The sequence below is a fragment of the Falco rusticolus genome, chromosome 7 (genome assembly GCF_015220075.1).
Source record: "Falco rusticolus isolate bFalRus1 chromosome 7, bFalRus1.pri, whole genome shotgun sequence".
Lineage (NCBI taxonomy): Eukaryota > Metazoa > Chordata > Aves > Falconiformes > Falconidae > Falco > Falco rusticolus.
Window position 1 is genome coordinate 19096804 of NC_051193.1, and position 24526 is coordinate 19121329.

The window sequence follows — 24526 nt, forward strand, 5'->3', positions numbered from 1 at the left end:
TAAATCTCTTCCTCCCTACCCCATGCAAGTCCCAGCTGTTCCTCCCCACTGGGCTTGGACCTGCACAATAAACTAACAGAAGTTACGTATCTGGCAGAAGATAACTAATTTATTTTATTTAAATTGGCAGGTTGAATTGGCTTCTCATGCCATCGAACAGAAGAGGTGGTGAAGGCGGAGAGATGGGAATGCATGACCAGGGCAGGACCACCGGACAGCGGTAACTCATTACAGTGGCTCTGCCATACTGCATAACTGAACCTTTAGATCCTTTTAAAATAAAAAATAAACCGCAGCCTTAGGCTTTTGGGCAATGCTATTTCAAAGCTACTATCTAAACACCTGATTTTTTTTACTTTTAATTACCATGGGCAAGCATTTCTGAAACAGCCATCTGACAGCTGTCTTTACCAGACACTGTCTCATCCAGCCATTTAAAATTCCTAATGTTTTTATTTTAAACCCCAGATAAATGCTGAAGGCTGAGTGCCATGTTAATGAAGGCTAGTATTCTCAATTTATAGCAAGGATGCAACCTAAATCACTCAGAGGCTGGTAGCTCATAAATGCCTTCCCACAACTCCCCCATGTGTCCAGAAAAAACAGAATTTCTCCCATGCTCAATGGAAAATATGTAGTTCAATATCCAGCAGAACAAGACACTAAGATCCAGCTTGAAAGTCCTGGCAACATAGAAGAGTGTGTTGTACCAGTGAAAACGAACAATTTATCATATATTTCCAGTAATGTTCACCATCTGATCACCCTTGTTAAACCCAAGCTTTTTTGGGGTCTTGTTAGTTCTCTTTTCTGCATTTTCTATTCCCCCTTCCACCTTTTTTTTTTTTTTCAAATGACCCTCAGATAGAAGGAGAAATTGTATGAGTTCTCTCTATTCCTCAAATAAATCATTATGTATGGATAATTAAGTACTGTTTAATATAACCGCATGCATGTTCATCACATGCAACAAAGCACACTACCAAAAGCTCTAAATAACATTGCCTAAACTAAATACCACTTTATACACACCAAAATTATTAACACCACCAGACAGTGAATAGATCCCTTAAGCCAAGCAATTCCAAGGGTACTGAGGAAAATGCTGAGATTCACTTTTCTTTAAAAAAGAATTCTTAAAATTCATGGCACATACATCTTGCCTTGTAGCATCCAGTATCTACTCGAGATAAATTCCACCTTTCCCCAACTAAAAAAAAAAAAAAAAAAAAAGCATGCCTTTTCCTTCTCACACTACTGAAATTGTATTCAAACTGACCTATTGGACCCCTTGTTTCATGAAGGTCATATTTATTCAGTGGTAGCAAAGAAAGAAAAACTTCTAAGACAGCTTAAAAAGTGACCTGCACCGAAACCTAATCAAGCACATGTTTAGGGCCTATTAGACCAAATTGCTGATAACTTGTCTGTTTTAACCATAAACCATACAGACAGCTATAAAGCAACATAATACAGACATTGCAGAACACTGCATTAGTGCAGCAATGCCAGTGATTGCTTTTGATTGCATTCCTTTTACATAATCTTACAAACAAATAAATTACAAAAGAAAACAGATTTTTCAAATGGAACAGAGATTTCACTAATGTTTCTCCTCAAATAAGCCATCTAAGTTATGTTGTACCTTCATATTTTAAAACATTGGTTTTGTGATTCATACTTAACTGTGAACTGAAGTTAAAATTGGTTCTGTTATTCTATAATATACCTTTATATGTAAAGTATCGATACATACGGTATACAGACTCAAAGTCTTGTGCAATTCTGAAAGAGGAGGTCAAGCTCAGGTATCCTGTAAAAATATTGCAATTTTGGACTCAACATACAGAAAAGCATTTTTTTTTAAGTGCAGAATAATGGAATTTTCAAAATGATTACTAATTAATACCTACATGGCTTAAAACTATGCAACTTTACAGGCAAGTATAACTTAGCCTCAAGATCTGTATAAAATTAATGAGCACAAGATGCATTGTACACAAGTGAAACACAGGTTAATTGTTGGGTTTTTTTTCATTTGTTTCCAGTTTGTACTGCTCTCACAGTAACATTGCTAAGAATCACAAACTTGCCCTTTTTCACAGTTACTAATGCCTGCCTAAAAGAAAAGCATGCAAATGAAGAACTATTTTTCAGTAAATAAAAACATTTGCAGTACTGAAGAAACTTTAGAAATGTGATCACAGTTAAAACAGAAAATTTTAATATTAAAAAAATTGAATTCAACACAAAGTTATGGTAAATATTTCATAACTGCGTTGAGACTTTTACCAAAGAAGTTTCATAGAATATTTTGGATACACGGCCATAATTTCCATATTTCTATCCAGCATTATTAAGCTTTCTTTAAAGATTTACCTGTACTGCTAAACACGTGCTCCTGTTACCTGCTAGTGAGGTGTGCTTCCTAGTGTCAGAAATGTTGAAGGAACACGTTCTTCTCTCAAATTAAAAAAATATAACAAATTTCTAAAATAAAATATACTTCATGAACTCACTTCTATGTATCCAGAGGACTGTACTTCACACGCTTACTATGATCTGAACTTCAAGACATACTTGCCTGCCTAGAATTAAAGAGTGGAAACAACCCTCACAACTGGTTAATGAATCACTTTTAATTAATTCTGTGCCAGCACCGTTTAGTTCAGAAAACAAAGAAGTCTTGAAAATTATGCCAATAATTAAGTCTGAAATATGCTGATAAGTTGGCAAGAATTTATGAAGGCACAGTCACCAGGAAATTCTTTTGTGTACACCACTCCTGATCATATAAATAACGGGATGACTCCTGGCCATAGAAACCAGCTTGCCTTTTATCTCACAGCGTAGGCACCAGTACAACCTACTGAAGTTTTCACATACTTTGATGTTACTGTTGGAGAACTTGTAAAGGACCAGGATTTAGGGCTAGATCCTTTGCTAATAAACCACTGATGCACACAGATGCAGAGCCCAGATAAACAGGAGAGGTGCCAACCGAAAGAGGAACTTAGTCCTTATCGGCTGCTCCACCCATCCCTCAGCAAAAAACCCACAGTCCGTCTTTCCCGACATCTGTTCCTGCGAAAACGCGAAACTCTTTCCCTACCAGGACCTGACCCATTAGGTATTACCAGACGCAGCCAAGAAACTACCTTAACAGCTGCCTAAGGCTGCACGCCGGCTCCGCACGGGCGCCGTTACCAAGTTGCACGGTCCCCACGGCCAGCACGTTTTCCTCCGGCCTGGGCGGCAAGGGAAACCCTTCCCGCAGCCCCGGCCGCGCTCCGGGAAACACCCGGGCTCGTCTTTTATTTCCTAGAGCCGAACTTCCCGCCCAGCCGTGCCGCCCGGTCCCGGGGGCAGAGGGCGGCCGCAGGGCAGGCGAGGCCGGGGAGCGGCGGGACACCCGTGCGGGCAGCCCCCCGCCGCGCTGCCGCCCGCCCCAAGCACCGGCTGCCCACCGCCCGGCCGCAGGCTAGGTTCGGGCGGGGGAAGGTAACCGGGAAGCGGCTACCGGGACATGGAGAAAGTCCCGAGAGACGGAAGCAGAGCCGAGAGCGGCGAGCCGGGCAGCAGGGAAGCGCACCCGAGCGCGGCGGGGAGAGGGGCCGAGGGGAAGGGGGGGGAGGGGGGGGGGGGAGGGGGACAGCTGGCTCGGTCTTCGGAGGGGGAAAGTCCCGGGAAGCGGGCAGGGGCGCTGGGCCGGCCGCAGGCGGCGGGGGGGAGCGGGCCCGGGCAGGATGCTACGGACCGTGCCCAGGAGCGAGTGACGGGAAAAGGGAGCCCCGGCCGGCGGCCCAGCCGCGGCCTGCCGCCGGTGCGCTGAGGCGCGGCGCCCCGGGAAGCGGGGCCCGCCGCCCCCAGCCCCGAGCCGCGGCAGAGAAGGGGAAGGGAGGACGGCCGGCAGCCCCGAGCCAGGGCCCCAGCGGGCCCAGCCGCTCCTCACCTCCGGCGCCCGCCGCACAGGAGCACAGCAGGATTATCGTCCCCGCCAGATCCATCTTCGCCGGGCCCAGGCCCCACCGCCGCCTACCCACAGCACATCCGCCCCAGTCGGCGCCGGGATGGGGAGGGGCGAGCTCCGCGCCTCCCTCCGCTTTGTCCCCCGCCGCCCCGGAGGAACCGCTTCCGCCCACAGATCAACGGCCGGCCCCGCCGCTCCCCGCCCGGCAGCGCTCCGCTCCGCTCCCCGCGCCACCGCTTCCTCCGGCCGCCCGCCCCCGCCCGCGCGACGCCACCGGCGGGGCGGGGCCACAGGGCACGCCCCGAACGCGCGAGCCACCCCGCCCCGCCTCCCCACGCTGCGAGCGCGGGGCGCGGCCGGCCGGAAGGGAGGTGGCCGGCCCGGCGGGCGGGGCCGGCGCGGGGACGAGGCCGGCGGGCCGCAGCGCGGGGCCGGGCCGGGCCGCGCCTCCTCGGCGGCGAACCAGGGCGGGGCCGCCCCAGTGGGCGTGTGTTTCCCCGGGGCTGGCAGCTTCCCGGCCCAGGCGGGCCGGCACCGCGCCTGCTGCCGCCCTGAGGCTACCCGCGGGGGCGGCTGCGGCCTCCCCGACGCTGGAAGGGCTCGGGCTGGGGAGCGCCGGTGTTTGCGTGGGTGGCGAGGCCCAGCGTCCTCGGGGAAAGAACGAGCTGCTGAGGAAACTTCACTCGTACCCGAGCGGGCTTCCCTCCGGCCCCTCTGCACCTCTAGGTAGCCCGAGGGCTGTTTACCGCAGTGGGTGTCGTGAAAGCATAAACATTTTACATCAGCCGGGTTCCTTTATCAGACGTGTTTCTTCTTGAAGAAGCTAATTTACTTGTCAAGTTTTATTTTGGTTCATCTATTTCTCCTGATGCTCTACATGTTGTGAAGCACTGTAGCTGACTACTGAACAGAGATTCTTCATTTTGAGGCTGTCTTAGAACAACCTTCATAATTAGAGTGTAAAGGAAAACCCTCCAATGAAGATAAAAACGTGAGCCGTTCACACAAAGCATTTTACTTCTCATTTGTCAAAATCGTAATTCTTACATTAAACTATGTTAATCGAAAGATTTATTTATTATATATGGGTTTGTGACAAGTTTCTTTGTTTACTATCAGCTCCGTTCTACTTGTTCTTTTCCATTCTTACTGCACTTTCAGAAAAAAAATTTCCCCCCGCTAACACCATTACAGCTGAGAAAAGTTGTTTTGCGGATAGGTACATAGAAAGTACAGTTACAATGAACGTACTTCAGAAAAGAACGCTAAAATTGGGGCAACGGTTTTGAAGAGCTCGTATAAGAGAACTGCTGGAAACGGAGAAGTTACATTCGTATCTTCCCGAACCCGTATTTAAAAATCTGTGATTAAAAGCTGAAGGTTTCCATAAGGAGAAAAAATAGGTTCATTAGGGTGAAGTCTGAGTAACGCACCTACATTAGTTCTCAAGTTATGTATGACGCTCATCACAATCGTGTTTTTATAATACAGATAATCTAACACACCGCAGCAGAAAACCACTGAAAGCCTTCAGGAAAGCTGAGCTCGCCCGTGAGGAGGGGAACCCCCGGCAGCACGGCGCGCCGCGCCTTCCGCCGCTCCTCACCTCAGGGGCGGCGGGCGGCGCAGGAGGGGGCGGGGCGCTCCCCTTCCCGCGCAGGCGCGGCCCCGCCCCGCCGGCTCCCTGCAAAACAGCCGGGAGGGGGGGTGCCCGCGCCTCCGCTCTGCTGTTCGTTCGCCCCGGCTCCGCGCGCCGGGGTGGGGAGGGCTGGCCCGCCTAGGAGGGCTGCGCGGGCACGCCTGGTCCCTGCACCGCCTGAGGGGGCCGCCCCGAGCGGGCCGGTGGCCGGGGCCCCAGACGCAGACGCGGCCCGGCCCTGCCCCGCAGCCGCCGCTCCTTGTGCCGCCCCTTCCGGGCTCGCGCCGGGGTGCGCGCGCGCTCCCCGCGCCCCTCACGCGGCCCGCGGGCTCCCCACTTGTGTGTCACCCCCCGGCCCCGCGCCCCGCCGCCGCCTCCCCCCGCCCCTCCCCCCCCACCCCGGCCGGCGTTCCCGCCCCGCCGGCGGGCGCCCTCCCGCCCCCGCCGGCCCCGCCCTCGGGGCGCCCCCCCCCCGCCCCGGGCCCCGCGGTGACCCGCGGCTGCTTCCCCCTCCCGCCCACACGTCCCTGGCGGGGCGGAGCCGTCGCTGCTGTTATGGCGTCTTGGGCGCTGTTGGCGAAGGATCAGCCGCTGCGGTGCCAATAGAGCGCGAAGGAGCCGGGCGGCCGGCGGGCCGGGCATGGAGAGCCTGGCGCAGCCCCCGCCGCCTCCGGGCTCGCTGAAGAGGGGCGGCGGGGGCGCTGCCAGCCAGCTCCTCCTGGAAGAGGCGGCGGCAGGCGAGGGCGGCTGCAGGGACGGGCCCGCGGCGGCTGAGGAGGGCGGCGGGCGGCGCAGCCCTTCCCCTCAGCCGGCCCCCGGCCCCGCCGCGGACCCTCGGACGGCGTCTCCCTCACGGGCCGCGGAGGGCGGCGTGGCGGAGGGAGCGGAGCCGGTGACGCCGGAGAGCCCCGCAGCAGCGCCCGCTCCGGAGAGCGGTCCGGCGGGGGCCGGCTCCGGGAGCAGCGGGGCTCCCAGCCCCCCGGGGGAGGAGTCCCGGAGCCTGGACTCGCTGGAGTCCTTCTCCAACCTGCACTCCTGCTGCCCCAGCAGCTCCGAGCTCAACAGCGACGCCGAGGAGGCGGTGGTGGCGGCGGCCGCGGCGGGGGGCCCGGCCCCGGAGCCCGAGGGGGATAGGCCCGCGGCGGGCTCCCAGCTCCTCTCCGCCTCCAAGGAGCGCTTCCCGGGCCAGTCGGTCTACCACATCAAGTGGGTCCGCTGGAAGGAGGAGAACACGCCCGTCATCACTCAGAACGAGAACGGCCCCTGCCCGCTGCTGGCCATCATGAACGTGCTGCTGCTGGCTTGGAAGGTACCGCGCGGGTGGGCCGGCGCCCGCCGCCGCCATGGCGGGTGTGTGCGGGGCCGGGCGGGCGGCGCTGCTCGGGCTCCGCCGGGGCTGGCGAGGCGGGGCGGGCGGCGCCGGGGACACCGGTGCCGGCACCGCGCTCACGCACCGCTGGGGGCTGGTGCTGGGTAACGCGACGGCGCTGTCAGGAAAGCTGGAGAGGGACTTTTCACGAGGGCGTGCAGCCATAGCACGAGGGGTGATGGCTTGAAGCTGAAAGAGGGTCGGTTTAGAGCGGCTGTTAGGAGGAACCTCACCGTGAGGGCGGTGGGACACTGGAACAGGTTGCTCAGAGATGCTGTGGCTGCCCCTGGCAGTGCCCAAGGCCAGGCTGGGTGAGGCTGGGAGCGACCTGGGCTGGTGGGGGGGTGTCCCTGCTCATGGCGGGAGGGTGGGACTAAATGATCTTTAAGGTCCCTTCCAACCCAAACCGTTCTATGACTCTTATCAAGAAAGACGCAGACTTATTTCTGCTGTTATGCACCTATCTTGCATAGAGAGCTTGGAAAATAAATCGTGGCTCGCAGTCAGTTGCCACTACACTGCTTAGGTGCTGCTGCTGTCATACATAGGCTTACTTTATCGGCACGTTAAAACAAACAAAAATCTAGATGATGCTTTACTGAACCAAGCAATATATGGTTTGCAGATGTGTGCAGGTTACTAGTAAGTAAAGGTCACTATTTATAGCACTGAAAACATGGGTGATATTTTGGGAAAATAAGTTAGTTTTGCATAATGAAGTGTATGAAGAATCGCACAAAACACAAATTTGTACAAGTAGCTGCCTAAATAATAGGCATCCATTCCTACAGTTACATAGCATCACTTGTATTTAAATTAATAAGTAAATCAGGTCATGATCAAGTACAGTTTTGAGACCTGGAAGTTCTTCGGTTCTGATAGCCATTATGGGTACAGACTTCCTGTAGTCCTAAAATAATTACCTTTACGTTTTAAGCAACTAAAATGTAAGGCATATTGTAATTATTAACATTTATGCGCAAAAGGAGTATGTGTTGGAGAAGAGCTGTGAGGTTGTATGCATTGCAGGACAAGGAGGGGTTACTTCTCAAGAACTTCTGGCAATCCCACCCCAAAAGAGCGGTGAGCTGGTAAATGGAGGTGCAGAATAGGAAAGCTTAATGGGAATAGTTCTTGAGTTGTAGTATCAAGGGGAAGAAATTTGGTATTGGAGGAGTAGAAGGTTTTTCACAAGTGTAACAGGTGAAACAAAAAGCTCAAAATGGGAGTAATATTATAAATTTGTTTAGAGGAAGAAACTTTTCCAGGTTAATCGTTTTGTTTGAACTGTAGCTTCTGTACGTTTTCCTCAGCAGAATAGCTTGTACATCAGGAGGAAAGCTGTGGGTACAGTGATACAGATATTTAGCCATCAGCGCAAGCAGTACAGTTGAAGATGTGTGTGACTGTAAGGTGTTGCCTTCTAGGTTCTGCCATCCTTGAGAGGGTGTGACAGTTGTTTTAGACTTCAGTATTTAACACTCCCTTTCTGTGCTTCCTCTTCAACATCTGAAGAGTGAGTGGAGGGCCTTGGAGAGCTTACCATTCCTTGTTCTGTGTGGTGGTGTTTAAAAGAAACGGTTAGTTACAGGATTTTCCTTTTTAGCTTTTCATTTAATGAAAGCATAGAAATGGGACAGGGCTGGTTTTGTTTGCATTTCAGTTTTTGGAGTTTTTGTTCCTTAGTTTTCTTTCTTGGCCTCCTTAAATAAATTTTTTCTTCTGCTGTCTGCCATCCAGAATTTTACCTGACATTCTCCTTTGATCACATATTTCACTAGTGAGAGTTAAGGTGATATCCAATTTTATAAATAGGTGAAAATGAAAATGCCTTCTGGGAGTACTCTACTGTTTCTTACTGCTAGGATTACAGGAAGGGGTTTCTATAATTCTGTTTGTTAATGTAAAACTCGGCAGAATTTACATGAGTTGCAGACAGGCAGCTAAATTGGTGAAACTGCCGTTACATGTCTTACTATTTATGTGCTTGAGCGTTTTCCTGTTAGTTGGTTCTGTATTGCCCCTGCATATAATTGATTTCCCTCATTAGTGCCTCTACAAATTAGCCTTTCTTCTCCCCAGTTTATGGTCAAGAAGCATGTTGGCATTGTTTGGAGTGGCAAGCTTATTGGCAGTTCACCTGTACATCACTGACAGTAGCTAGCTAGATACCAAGGCTGAGGATGGACATCCATATTCTTCTCACTTCTACTGAACCGAGGTGAACACTAGGTTGGGTCAGCTAATTGTAATTTGGCAACAAGGAAGCAGACCAAAAGATGAAAACAGGTAAAAGCATAGCAAGAATCCCGTAGCATACGTCAGGCAAAAATAAGCTATGTGGCAGGGGGGGAAAGATGGAGGAAGGACGGGAAATAAAAATCGCAACAGAGAATAAGAAGGTAAACAGTTAAGCTTTTGGCTTTTGTCCCTGTATCAGATGCCAACTTTGCTTTTTAAAACTCTATCCTGACAAGGCTGAGAGTTTTGGTTATCCTGTAGGTAGATATGGTCTCTAATACCTTCAGTTAATACATGCCAGTGCCCAAAGTTGAGAAGCAATGGTTACAATACTAGCTGTCAAGTTTTCATGAGCACTTGCATGGCCAAATACATGCTACAGTTATTCCAGATTGGGAGTGATAACTGGAGATCCAATGCTGTGTATCAGCTAAGCTTGTGCAGCAGTGAATGTTGAACTCGGATAATCGTTTGTGACAAGTAGAACATAATGAGTTTGCCTAGAACAAAAATATTTACGTTTAATAATAAGTGGGAAGCCTTCAGAGAGTGTGTAGGCCATAAGGATGGAAATGTTTATGCCCAAAAACTGAGATTAACATTTGGATGTATTAAGGAGAATTCACCTTCTGAGGTATTTCAGCTTCTCAAAATGCAAGCTTCTTACCCCCCCACTAGAGTAATGTTTAAAAGATACTAAAAGTTTGGTGACCTTCTGTTTGTATGTCCCTGTTGCCCTCTGTCAAAACAGTGGGTTTTGAGAAAGCCCTCTCTGAGTAAAGAGAGACCATAGGTGGTTTGTTAGATAGCTTAAAGGATTGCAATAACAAGAAGACCTAAGATGTAGGTAGGTGTACATTAGGTAGGTGTGCCGTGTGCTCAAAATATTTTTTCCTAGTGGTTATGAAGATCTTGCTCATTAATGGAGCAAGATTCTTTTCTGTTCCTCCTCATTATTCAGTTTTTATTATGCCTTTTGGAGGTGTTTCTGATACTACTGTTAAGATTTTTATTTAGGGATACAGGTATAAAGACTACTTTAAAGTAATTGATTCTTCTAGAACGCTGCATCCGTATGTCCTCATCTGCTGGTTTGGCAATGCTTGTGTGTTTTGGAAATTCTGAAATAGTAGCACCCATTGGGACTGTTCAAATACTTTTTTGATAATACCAGGTTTTGGAACCAAACTTGTGATAAAACTGCTACCTCTCTTTTATCCACTACTTTCAAAGGAGTCTGGATATACAGCTTTTGAGGTGGCAGATTGTAGAAGCTTTACTTTTCAATGTTACAATTATGAAATTGCTTTTCTTTTGAAGTGTTTTTGCAGACTGCCTGTGTAATCGTAAAGTTTAGTCTTTAGGAGGCAGAGCCCAGGAGTTCTGCTTGCAGAATTGTTACAGAAGTAATTTTCTTCTAAGTAAAAAAGAAAACAAAAGCAGTATGATACCAACCTGAAAAAACAGCTTAGGTTTCTGTGATGGAAATGAGAGCAGAAACAGAGTATTGAAACATTTAAAAATGTATGTACAAGTATGGGTTGTGTCTTCTGATGTGGAGTAGCATAGGACACTGTCTCTCAGCTTGTTCAAATCTGAAGACGACCCAGTTTTTTCTCAGGCCTGTGGCTCACTATGTAGTTAAGCTTAGCATTGCAAAGGTTGCTTTTTCTAAATACTTTTTTGTGGTGTGTGTTAAGGTGTAGTTCATGCACCACTTTCTGATAACCTCTGGCATTGCATTAAACTGTAGTTTTGTGTGATCATGGCAATCATCAGATGCTGAAAGCTTATTAAAGGTGTGATGGAATTCTGCTCTGTGTTTCTTGTGATGTCATGTAGCTGAAGAACTCTGTGAAAACACATTGGACAGAAATTAAAACTCTGAAATGTTCAGGGATCAGAGAAACTGTTTTGGAACATGAAATAAACCTGAGGGAGATCATAATGTAATACAAATATAAATAATATTAATAATGACTTGGGAAGTGAGCCCATATGGAGTATCTTGTCCTTACAGCTTTTTATATAGGAGAATAATCCCATCCCAGCATATTTGACAGCGTCTTTAAATATTTTTCTATCACAGTCTTCTCAACAAATGGAAGGTTTGGGGAGCTGTGTTCTGTACGTGCCTAGTTCTACTAAAGTTTCTGTAACTTTCAGAACTGTGTGAATTACATATTTAGGTGACAGTAACAATTATGTAAGTAAATATTACATAACTACTTATGCCTGGGTGTATTCAAAGTGATTTTTGGGTTTAGGTACTCATAAAAATGGGCTTTTTTCAGAGGAGCTGAGTACAGTATGCTCCTGCTGATGCTTCATGTGTCAGAGTCTGTGGTGGCAGCGCCGGGTCTGAGGTCTGGCACTAGCCTTTCACACATGATCTGCTTTTTCTTGTTACTGAGCTAAACCTCCTTATGGCCAGCATTTGACAGATTGCTCAGATGAATTTGCTCAGCCTTTGAAGGTGAGTTGCTGGTGAGCTTCTGATGAATGCTCAGCAGAGGCCTTGGCAGCCTTCCTCCCTGCATCTGCGGGGGGAGTTGAGCTTACAAATTAGCAGGCCTCTAGCTGTGTGTTTTCCAGAAAAAGCAGCCTGCTCTGAGGGGCTGACGGAAACCTGGGTGAGGGGGCGGTGTGAAGGTTATCAGGTGGTCGCACGTACTATCAGGGTGTTGTGTGGTCGGTTAGTGAAGCTGTTCCTGCAAGGCAAGAGGTGTGTTTCTGCAGGGAGTCCAAACTGGTTTTTTGTCAAGGCAGCTTGAAGCTACCGTTACCCCTTCCGGAGCACTGAGTGCAGGGGAGTTGCATATTTTAGATAAAGGTGGTCTGAGACTATAAATAATAAGCATGGTCGCTTTTTATGTGCATAGTATTTTCAGAAGTGTTAGCTTCTGTGCAGGACTATATAACTTTATTTTTTTAAGCCCTTCTGAAGAGTGGGAGAATGCAGTGGAAAATATTTAAAATTAGTATTATGTAGTTTTCTGGTTAGTAGTCTTAACACATAGAAATTGTGTTGTTGTAGTAGACAAAATTCTACTAGAATTCTATACTAGAACACTAGACAAAATTGTACTAGACAGACTGTGCAATATGAAAATTTGTTTACCGATCTTGTCTCTTAATTGTGAAGGTGGCTCAACTGTATTTCACATTGTAGTTGGGTGAGAAGGATTTAGTTTCCCAGTGCTGAGTGTGGGAAATGAGAAGTAGCTAGAATTGGGAAGAGAGATCAGGGCAAAAGACAAGGAAACTGCGATGGAGGGCTACAGGAAATGGGTGGGAGTTGAGGAAATGCGTTTTTCCGAAAATGTAGCATCAAGGTAAAATCTAGCAATTAAGCATTGAAACTTATCGAGAGAATGTATCCCTAACAGAACAACAACAACTTTCACTACTGTTGTTTATGTTGTTTTCTTCTCTTGATTTATGTGGAGAATGACTGTGGTTCTCTATGATTTTTCTCTCTCCCTTAAGTTTTAAGGTGTTTTTCTTTCCCGTTTCCTCTTTGTTCTACATTTCCTGGAGCTTAAGCACTCACAATGTAGCTCTGAACGGTTAGGAAACATCATGTTCTCTCTATATCCTAAAGTCAGCTCTGTTCAAAAGTACTTACAACTGTGCTGGAACCCCGTTAGCTCACTGAAAAGGTGTGATCAAGGTCCCCCAGAATGCCAGCCCTAAAATTATGCCATGAAGTAATCCATTTAAGCAGTTAATTCTGAGATGTAGTTTGTTAAAATATCTAGCTGTGAGAGGTTCTGCAGGTAGGAGAAAAACTACTTTGCTTTGGTTCTGCAATCAGAATAATTGCTTAGCATTACAGTTGTGAGGGACAATCCAGATTGTTAACCAAAGAGCAAATAATATCCCTCTCCGTCCATGAAGTCTGAGACACTTTAATACATTTGTGCTATGAGTACATGGAGCTCAGGTGTAGGTAACCTATGTAACTGTGCTTTATAGCTGCCATTTTTAGAGCAGGCATACTTCTAGATTCCTGACTGTGATGCAGAGCAAAAACCCCCAAGCAGTGCTGGCTGAGCTGAAATGGATGGTGTTAAATAATAGAGCAAGCTAGCTTCAGTCCTGAAAGAATCATCACAGCAGTCCTGTTAATAGTTGAGGGAGGCAAAGCTAATTTTTCTTCATACTATTTTGGAACATCTGTACTGTTTGTAGTCCCCAAACCACTTCATGCATAGCTACTGTAATTCTGTTCTGTGCCGTGACACCGATGCGCCATGGGAGCAGTAATGAACTAGCCCCAGCTCAGGGGTGTGCACAGCTTGTGTTAAGGCTTGAACGCTGCCAGCTTGGCACTGGAAGTTTAGGAATCTGCTTTTTGAACCTGTAGTCCTGTTACTTACATGGCACAATGTATTATATTGATGTGCATACTCAGTGTGACTATTATGAACAGGATCAAAGATTACGAAAACCTTTAGTCTGAGTATTAATTTGGGGAAGAAGTTAAGAAATTTTGTATGTTCCAATCAGTTGCCACTCATGTAAAAGATGTTTTCAAAAATTCCTGTGCCTATGCATGCATGACTGATTTTCTTCTTGTTTAATTCATATAATTTTAAGTTTATTTTTAAAAGCAGAACTAATTAGGCCTTCTTTCTTATGAATTTATGCTTCACTGCTTTTCTGCTTTACTGACAATTTGCAGTTTTCATTCCTTTCCTTCCCCAGATCCCAGTACTGTCAGCTGCTCTCTATGTCCACCATCTATGGGTTGATCAATGTGACATATGCTGTGTGGCTGGTTCTAAGTATGGGCATATTTCTTAGCCAGTAAATAACTATCAGGGCCATATTAACTTGGGTCTCTTTCTTCCAAATGTAATGAAACTTCTTGCAAATCCATATATTTCGCACATTTACTTTTTCTCAAATATGCTTGAAATTGGTTGTGAGGTAGATTTAGTCCAATCATGCCTCGTTTTCTCTGGAAAGTTACTATTAGTTTTCAGATTGGGAAGGAAACCCTCTCCATCACAGTGGGAATAGCATGTTGTGTGTGTTGCTACACTATATTTTTGAGTTTGGGATGCTGCATCAAGGGCTTTATATGTATTTTTCGTCCATCTCATGGCTTTCTATTTCCTCCTTCCTCTCCACAACAGCAAAGTAGTTGGAGCCTACTAAGTCTTCTCACATCATGTCTTTCTATCTGTGTCAGGGAGAACAGTGATCAGTGTTGACTTGATTTAAAAAATTCTAATAAAATAAAAGACTTTCTAGACTTTCAGTGGTATGATGTTGCAAAGAGATAGGATAAGAAGATGAAAAACTCAAGAGAAAGCTTAAAAACTAACCAAAAAACCAAACAACCAACTCGAAGCCCAAACTCTAGAAAAATAAAATTTGTATTTTTGCAGAGAAAAAATTAGCATGCTATGGTTAAAGACAATATGCTCCTGTGGTATTCCTTCAGATTGCCAGAAGCGTGCCTTTGTATGTGTTTGTGCTGCGGCTGTTACTGCAGTGACACACGTAAATGGAAGTGTGCAACCAAAACATTTATTCAGGATGCTGGATGGATGAGATAAATATGCAAGAAAGAGGGTTTTGGTTCTGGTTGTTGCCCAGGCGGTTGGTTTTAGCAGTTCATAAGGACAGGAATAGGTCAGGGGAGAGGGGAATAGCAGCTTCATTGGAGAGTGCCGTGTGCCTGGTCTCTTCTGTACAGCGTTAAAGCGAACCCTTGCAATGTGGGTGCGGGATGGGAGGCTGGGAAGTCATTTCCCTGTACCTGCAGGAGTCCTGGCTTCCCTGTCCCAGCAGCTGCTGCCGCCAGATTCTCTGCAGCCTCTTGTCTGTATGCAGGAACTTCTGAAGACTCAGTTAAAAGTTATAATGAAGGCAGCGAGTCAGACTTTTTTGAATATGGTGAATTTTTCTTAACTGAGTGTGGCTGCAGGTCCCAGTCTGTTCATCCTGGGTGCTTGCAGCTGAGCTAGTGCAGGGAAATAGTGTGAACTCCTGTGAAGGTGAGGGGTGTGCTGGTGAAGTGTTTTGCTGGGAGTAGGGACCGCTATGCTGAGAGCTGCAAGCAAGTGAAAGTACTGTGTGTGTGTGGTTTTGCTAAAAAACAAAATGCCATATATTTAAATGTTGTCTTGTAGGAGGTCATGGGGAGGTTCTTGGTCCCAGTATGCTAATGCTTTTAGAAACTGGTGAGGCAAATGTGATTAGAAGACTTCTGCCTAGAAATACCTTATTGATACTTTCTAAATTGTGCTGTTCTGACAGTTTAAAAGAGGATATACTTTTACTTTCACAGATTAAGCTGCCACCAATGATGGAAATAATAACGGCTGAACAGCTGATGGAATACTTAGGTTAGTAATTACAAAAAATGGTTTTCAATTATATTATTATACTCATCAGATCAGTGAGTAGTAAGATAGGAGAAATGTTTTATTTATTTACTATTTTATTCAGCTTTACTTGACACATGCTTCAAGAAAACTACTTATGGTATTCAGTTACTCATTCTTTTCCTTAATTGCTCTTAGAAGTTTCCTGTACTGCTTTCCTGTGTGGTTAGCCTAGTGATGCATTTGGTATAGCTTAGTACACCAACACACTGGTAGATTTAAACTTATTCGCGTGCCTTACAATGTTGTTTTATTATATGACAGACTGTATTAAGTCATCTGTGCCTTTAATTGCCTGCAGTAATTCTAATCTGTGGTAATATGACCCAATTATAATAAGAAGAAAAAATAATTTAGTCATCGCAGTGATTGGGGTCTCATTTGCATGCACTACGTCATTATCAGATTCAGTGTTCAGCAAAACTGCAGCTGTTTCCCTCTGACAAGTCTGTAACTTCAATAGCCTGGAATGGTCCAGTTGTTAAAAGTGCAGTTGCAATAGTACTTAAACTACATGTACCACAGCTCTTTCGCTTTGTAGCCTAACAAATATAAAACATTTGAGCTTAATGGGCTAGGTTTGATTATTCTTAGGCAGAAGAAAAAAACTTTCTATATTTTCTTTCTTTCTGCTTGTAAAGAATGTAGCTTGTTCTTCTCAAAAGCATATTGCCTAATCTTTCAGTGAAGAAAAGAGTTAATAACTTTAAAAAGTCTTAAGAAATGTTGCTGCCTATGTCTAAAGGTTTCTTCTAATTGCAACAATAGAATAATACTGTCTCAAGTCACTGCGTAATCTCAGTTGGCTAAATGTATGTGTTCTTTATTGAAGGCATATATTAGCTTCTGGAATTATCTTATGAAATTGAATAACAAAATTACCTGCTCAAATTATTTAGGTTCCTTTTCAGTCAATAGGAATAGCAGTTGACAAATGTTTTTTTCTACAGCTTAAAAAAAAACAACAAGCACCCCTTTAACCACTTTGAACAATCTTAATCTAAAAGATTGTAAATTAGGAAACCTGTAATGGTATTCTTCTTTGAGTAGAAACATACCTTTTAGGATTGAAGCAAGGGAATAAATAAGAAAAGCATTTGAAATAAAATCTGAGAGATTTGGGAGAGGCGGTTTATGGATGCTAGTCACTAAAAATGTTATAAATCTTGACAGTGTGTTGATCAACGATTATTTTCCTTTCAGTTGTAGATAGAGGTGGAATACCAGCTTTTCAGAATTATTGGTGTTGGAAACATAGACCAAAATATTCATAGTATCAGTCAGGATAAATGGTTGCTTTTAAAAATTGTGTAACATGATTACATACCTGTGAACGTTGGGACATTTTTCTATTTTTATGTTGAGGCACAGACGAAGGTAAATTTCTGAGTAATTAAGAGATTGGTGTGATATCCCAGGAGATTATGAAATACTGCTTTAGCAACAGCATTGGCCATTTGAATTTTATTTCTTAATATGATCTTAGTATGTTTTTCATACTCATATTTTACTCCATAATTATAATTCAAGTTATAAAATGATGCTATCTCATTAATTTGATAGAAGACTTCAATGGTGGTAATTATCATCAGTCAGAAGTGTTCACAGAATGTTGACACTTTGAGTGTGAAATAAACTTAAATTTTATTTTTGCTTTTTTTTAGGAGACTATATTCTTGATGCAAAACCTAAAGAGATATCTGAAATTCAGCGTCTAAATTATGAGCAGGTAAGGAGCTGCTTCTAAAATACACTTGCTTATGTCTGAAGGAACTGAAACTTTTTTCCTCACCAAAGGTTTATCTTCTTGTCCAAAAAAAAAAAGCATACAAAGCATTGTTTGTAGTTATTCTTTTTTTTCCTAGGCTTTATGTAGGGCATTATTTAGAAATGCTTCCTATTAGTGAAGAAAAACACAGTATCTGTTAACCCAAGAAATGCGGGGGGTTTTGCCTGCAATGAGTGTAATGAAAGAGGTTGGGTTTTTTTAATTGAGGAATTGTGACACAAGCAAGTATATAACAGGGATGTTGCTTTTTGAAGTTTTCTATTACGCGTCCTTCAGTATGCTCTGTTCTGTGATGCCTGCTAGACTTTCTCGGAGGACATAAACTCGGCAAGGAAGAGATTGCTGTTGTTAAATAGTGATGGACAAAAAGATGTTGATTCTGTATTATGAAAGGCAATATTATTTGCACTCACTCATTTTTATGTCATCACAGAAGTCTTTCTATGTTGAAGATAATGCTATTACTTTTTGAAAAAAATTAATCTATGATGTATTATCTTGAGCAAATTTTTCAAGCTCTGTCTGTGGTCACAGCTGGTTTTTTGATTACTCATGGAAAAGTGATTTGAATTTATTGTAGGTGTTAGGCTTCAGGCTAGTTCTATTTATTATTAGGTTGCCTTTTCTTGCTCTAATTCAGTGTTGAAAACCAAATCAAGTATCCTGGGATAGTTGAAATTGGAATGAAGATTGCATATGGATCCTTTTAATAATAATCCAAAATATGACTTGTATCAAATTATTATAAATTAGTTGTCTAATAACATAATTACCTATATTTTTTCCATACAATTCTCTGCTGCAGAAGACTATAGCTGTAATGAAATTACAGGAGGGTGATGAAAACTGTATACCTGCTTAAAGTACAACCTCTATGCTTTACTTGTGCTGAAATATCTGGGTTTACTACATAAATGTCAAAAAGCTTTTTCTTAAATATTTAACTGTACAATTGTTGAGAAACCTGTTCTAGGGATGTTCTAAAGGTACTTGCAGATGCAGAAGTGATATCACATGAGAGGGAAAAAGAAACTAATTAGGCAACTGAGTTTTACATAACTATTACATTTCCGAAGCATTGGAACTAAGTCTTGTTGTTAATCATAATTTTGTGTTTATCTTGACAGTTAATATTCTTTGCCTAAAATGGTATACTTTCTTCTGAGACAAGAAATTTGAGTAAATGTTTTTGATGGCTGGATTTGTAATGCTTGATTTTAGTATAATTTCAGTATCATGACAGGAAACTCATTTCAGCTCTGACTTACTTTTTTACAGTACTTGAGGGATTTAATTAAGTATTTGAATGAAAGTTGGGTTTTTTTAAAAAAGCACAAGTTCTAATGCACAAATTTAAGAACAGGTTGCCCAGGGAGACTATGGAGTCTCCATCCTTGGAGAGAGTCAGAAGCTGTCTGGACATGGTCTTGGGCAACTGGCTCTAGGTGTTGCTTGAGAAGGGGGGGTGGAGCAGATGACTTCCAGAGGTCCTTTCCAAGCTCAACTGTTCTGTAGATTTATATCCTTGCTTTCTTTTTTTTTTAATTTTTTTTAGAAGCTTGTTGCTTTGAAGTTGTAGAAATGGCTAATATGGAAATGGTGCTCTTGACATTGTAGTGAGAAACTTCTGCAGTTTTCTGGACAGTCTGATGTTATTCCTCTTTTGTGTACAAAGTAAACATTGCAAAATTAAGGCAACTCATGTCTGTAGGTGTATGATGTGAATTTGTGGGTGGCTAGTGCTGAATTGCTATAGACTTTCTTCCTGTTCACTTTGCAGTGTAAGAATATAGCATTATTTCTTCCAAAACATCTCTGACATCTTGATATCTGGTCCCTACTAATAAAATGCACTTCTTAACTAAGATGGTTTGGTTTGCTTTTATAACAATAAAAACTTAGAAAAAATTTCAAAAAAGTCTGAGCCAAATCTTGACAATTACTTAGAATACAGCAAGACTTGTAAGTCTTGTGACACAGCAAAATTGTCAAAAGGAAGAAGCAACATGTAGTAAACAAGTGCGAGCTGTTACCTTCCTGGTAACAGAAACTTTACACAACAGTGCAGTTAAAGGGCTACAAGCCGTAAAATTCTCGTATTCACAGCAACCACTTGCAAGTGCAGATACTGGGTACTGTTCATGACAGTGTTCTATAGCTGTGCTTTATCAAGTAGTTTATAAGCTTTTCTGTGTAAGCTTCAACTCTTCCAAGAGCTTTAAATCTGCTTAGTAACAAAGAAGTATGTCTGTTTAGAAACTTGCTTTAGGAGTTTTCAAAAGTTGAATCTAAACAGAAATTACTCTAAGTAGGAGCAAGCTTATTGTTCTACTGTCATTGTATTTGAAAAAAAGATTACATTTGAATTTGCATAGAAGTAAGAGGAGTAGCTTAATTCCTTCTACTAAAATGCTGAAATTGGTGAACATGAAATTTTTGCTGTGTGCCTTAATGAAACTGTTCTGTTGCATTTGTAAAGTGTTGTGCAAAGATCTGTGGGCAAGACTATTTTACATATGTCTGCTTACACAATTTTTACCTACAAGCTTTGTTTCACAGTTCGATTGCATGCCGAGAGATGTTTAAAACTTCTTCCAAGATCTAGGTAACATTCATCTTTCCAACAGATGCCTAATTTGGCTTAGAATTGAATCCTGAATTAACTGTCTTATCATTAAAAGAAGGCAACACAGAGTCAACTCTCTCTGTGGTTTTAGTCTGTGAATCTTTTCTGTCTCCATCTCCTCTCCAATCTGTATTTCTGTGTTTTGTCATGCTTTTTCCCCCCCCCATTGTTGCAATCCTGAATTCCTCTTAAGCAACAGAATGTTGCAGAAATAAGCAAAAAACAAAACAATGAAAAAAACAAACAAACCCTACAACAACAACAAAAACCCCAGAAAAACAACCCAACCCCAAAACCCCAACAATCAATCAACAAACAAAAAAGCCCCTCGGTTTCCCTGAATCTTTTGCAAATACTTTTCAGATGATACTCTTTGTGGACTGTTCTCACTTGGTGGAAAACTCTTCCTGCATGTCAGGAATCTTGTTGGTTCGAGAAAACTGTCTCACAATGCACTTTTTCTTTGGCTCATTGTTGCTTTGTGTGACTGGATCTTCATAACTTGATAATTCCCCGTAAGATTCCATTGGGATCACTACTATAATAAGTGCTATTTTCATGATTTGTTTCCACAGTAGAATCTACAGGCCACTTAAGGTATGCCCAAAATAAGATAGCAAAACTTCTTTTTATGAAACAAACAAAAAAAAATCAGATTCTTCCTTTTTGTTCACCACTTTAAATACTGAACCCCCAAATTAAAGTTGGCAAATATATTTGTGTCGATGTTTTTGTTTGTTCATTATGTGGTGGCAAGTACTTCAGCCTGACTCACAAGGCAGGACTTAAATGGGTAGGAGAATCCTCAAGAGAGTCCCATAGAGTTTCATTCCCTTATAATTGCAATTCTTCTTGCAAACATCTGGCTTGTGGCTATGGGAGATAGAACTAAAAGAAATAGGAGCTGCCTAAAAGCATCTCGAGAGCAGAAGAACAGTCAGATACAGCTGATTGGAGGGAGAGTTCTTATTTTGCAGATCTCTTCTGGCACAGTGAGAATGAAGAATGTGAATACGCATTGGAACCGATGTTTAGCTAATTTTCCCTTTTTTATTTTTTTTTCCCCCATAATGTTGAATTGTTGAGTACTAAATGGTGAAGGGTTTGAAGAGTAACCACAAAAGTACAAAGCTGGATTGGTCATCTGTGTTTTCTTTTTTCTTTCTGCTGTCAGAATATGAGTGATGCAATGGCGATTCTACATAAGTTACAGACAGGTCTGGATGTCAATGTGAAATTTACAGGTGTACGAGTATTTGAGTACACACCAGAATGCATCGTGTTCGATCTTCTTGATATCCCCTTGTACCATGGATGGTTAGTGGACCCTCAGGTAACTTAATTTTTTTCAACAATTTAAACAGAATATAAGTTATTCTGAATTTACTGGGGTAAGGGGAGATGTTTCAGAATTTAAACTGAAGTCAATAATGATTATGGTAATGGGTTTTTGAAATCTAATCAGAGAAACTGGATTTTCTTCAGAGAGGAATGAATACAGACTGGGTTTTTTTAGTGTGATAATTTTGCAGAGACTGTAATCAAACTAACTTTCAAAACCTGTGCTGAACTAATGACTGTGTAAATGAGAATTGTTGTTCTGAGGGAGGTAGGAAGTTGCCAGATGTGGTGTCTCTTGTCATTATTTTTGAAAGCTCATTGGAGAACACTTGGAAAGAATGCAAGGTTACTTTCCTTGTGTCTTTAATTCTGATTTACTAGTCACAGCTTTTGAGAACTGAGGATATTAGAACCAATTAGAGAGAACTGCATCTTTAACAAATGTATAATTTATTTTTAATATTATTTAATAAACAGTAAACTGGTACTGTTTACTTAGGGGGAAACTGGTGAGTTTGGCTGGAATAACCTGCCTCAGATTATTTTTTTTTTTTATTCTTGTTCATGAAAGTTGCTGTTCTCTTATGCCCCTTGGACCTCCCCATCCCGCCCAGCTGAGCCAACTGATGCCCCATTCTCTCCTCCATCCACTTTAGCAACAGCTTTGATATTAACCATTAACTTAAGGATTTAAAATGGTATCTGAGACAGCAAAACGTGTAACCATCTGGGCTAAAACTTTCTGGCCTAGTGCTTTTAGGGGAGTAATGTCCCCTCTTTGACACGCCTCTTATTTACTGATGAATAATTACCATAGGCTTACAGTTGTGTCCTGTTCTTCACAAAGGTAAGTTCTCTGTTTTGAATGCTGTTCCTTCTTGTTCCAGGTTGCTGACATAGTAAAAGCAGTTGGTAACTGCAGTTACAATCAGCTAGTGGAGAAGATCATTTCTTGTAAACAGTCAGACAACAGCGAACTGGTTAGTGAAGGTAGGTAACTCTCTGTGCTTTATCGAAGTATCTACCCTATCAAATCCTAGTCACATATCTTGTATGTGCATGTCGTATCTTTACATACAAAGTGTGAAAAGCCAAACCTTCCTTCCCTGGGCTGGCACACAGCACTGTGCTTGTCTTCTAAATTTCTTTCATGCGATTTCCAAACCAAGGACCAGCCTCTTTCTCTTGATCTATTAAATATGCTTTCCAAAAAGCTAGAGAGAATTTCCCCTTATGAAAAGGTATTATGGGCACCATTCAGATTTCAACTTGTCCATATATTCTCTCCTGTAATTAGAATACAAATTACACTACGTGATGACAAAGAAAAAGAACAGTAGTAATAGAAGTGGATATAGCATTTCTGAACATCACAGGGTTATCTACAATGCTGAAGTTGGAACTTCCAACACATTTTCCCCTCTCTGATTGTGTTCCCTTAGATTTGTGGCAATACGGGGGCATCTTAGTAGGGAGGAGATAAGAAAAATATTGCCATAGTAACCAGGTTTTATATAACAGTATGTATTGCTTTTGTAGGATTTGTAGCTGAGCAATTTCTAAATAACACCGCTACACAGCTGACATACCATGGACTGTGTGAGTTGACTTCAGCTGTGCAGGAGGGAGAGCTTTGTGTCTTCTTCAGGAACAACCATTTTAGCACCATGACCAAATACAAGGTATATTCAGCATTTTTGTCTTTGATGTTGTGGGTTTTGTCGTCATTTCAAAGCACATCTTGTTTCTTTCCTGTCTTGAAATAGAAACAAATTCCAGTTTGTTATATGTAAGTTTGGCTTATGGTGAATGTAAGGTCTGTAGCAAATGTTAATTGTGAATTACTCATTACAGTGTTTTAGATATCAGGACCTATTGTCACTTGAAATCTTGTAGCACTTTTCCTTATGTTCAGTTTGCTCCCTGTGTTAATTCCCTTTGTGGTTATGTATGACATAACATTTCTTACGTGCCAATCACAAGCTGCATTTAAAGTTAAGTCATGGTAAGGGTAATGAATTTATTTAATTTTTTGTTTCTGAGGATATAAGACTTTGCTTTATGTTTTGGCCAGTAGATGAGTAGCTCCATCATGGTGTTCAAAATACGGAAGATTTGGAGAAGCTGGGATGAGCTACAACATTGGGTCTCTGTGTTAGGGAAGAGATAGTTTTTAAAATTTGAAACTGGGGAAGCAAAATGGCGAGATTTGTGAAAGGAGTATTCCAGGATACGAAAAGCAAGTGACAACTTGGTTAATGGTTCTGGTACTCCTTCCCCTGTGTGATGGAGAATCTGGCTTGACAAGTTTACGATCGTTTATGGAGCCCCTTTGTTCCAACACAACTTTGCCTTTACTAAGACGGTAGTGTATTTCTATGTATCCAACTCGGGTAGAAAGGGGCACAGTCAGATTGTCTCCTAAGATTTAATCATTCCCTTCTCTTCAGTGATAAATGTGAATATTTTGAAGTAAGCTTTTCACTGGCTTGCAATATCAAATCATCCTTAGAGTTAGACATTTCTCTCAAACATAAATACAAGTCTTTACCTTTGTCTTGAACTGTTGAAAGTATGTTTTGGTTATGTGTTATTAAATAAGAGTTTTAATTTCATACACACTTACATTTATGAATAATGGTAATAAATGCAAAAAAGGGGGGAGTTTAACATACAAAAACATTAAGGAACTGCTGGTCTTGTCATCTATGATGTAGTAATGCTATATATCTTATGTGAATGACACTAGCTTTTCCATTTTGCAGTACTAGTTCTTTTCTTCTCCCTCTGTTAATCTTGACTGTCAATGCTTATCTTTGGCATTGCTATTCATAAGCTGAGCTAAGGCTTTGAATAGTCCTGGTAAATGATTAACTAACTTTACAAAGAGGTAACACATCTGGTTTTCTTATAGCTTCTTAAAATTTGTTTCATGTACGATGTTCTCTTAAAGCAGTAAGACAGGTAAAAGGATCTTTTTCTTCCCTTTCTCATTCCTTTTTTTTTTTTTTAAAGCTATGGAACATAGCTGTTTATGGTCAAAAGTATAATTTTTATACTTTTGCTCACTTATGTCACAATTTCAAGACTTATAGTTTGCTTCTCTCCATTTTTCTAAATTTAACTCTTGCAATAGTTTGTAGTAGCTTG

General features: G+C 42.9%; 2 protein-coding genes across 2 annotated transcripts in view; one reads left to right on the plus strand and one right to left on the minus strand.

The window, feature by feature from the left end:
* Positions 1-4253, minus strand: part of ADAM10 (ADAM metallopeptidase domain 10) — a 51344-nt gene extending 47091 nt beyond the window's left edge. The window contains exon 1 of the mRNA XM_037394130.1: positions 3953-4253. Coding sequence (XP_037250027.1) covers positions 3953-4007 — 55 coding nt within the window. The 5' untranslated portion in view covers positions 4008-4253. The remainder of the gene's footprint in view (positions 1-3952) is intronic.
* A 1996-nt stretch (positions 4254-6249) lies between these two features.
* Positions 6250-24526, plus strand: part of MINDY2 (MINDY lysine 48 deubiquitinase 2) — a 39752-nt gene continuing 21475 nt past the window's right edge. The window contains exons 1-6 of the mRNA XM_037395714.1: positions 6250-6918; positions 15524-15581; positions 17285-17349; positions 21210-21368; positions 22264-22366; positions 22916-23058. Of these exons, the coding sequence (XP_037251611.1) occupies positions 6250-6918; positions 15524-15581; positions 17285-17349; positions 21210-21368; positions 22264-22366; positions 22916-23058 (1197 nt within the window). The remainder of the gene's footprint in view (positions 6919-15523; positions 15582-17284; positions 17350-21209; positions 21369-22263; positions 22367-22915; positions 23059-24526) is intronic.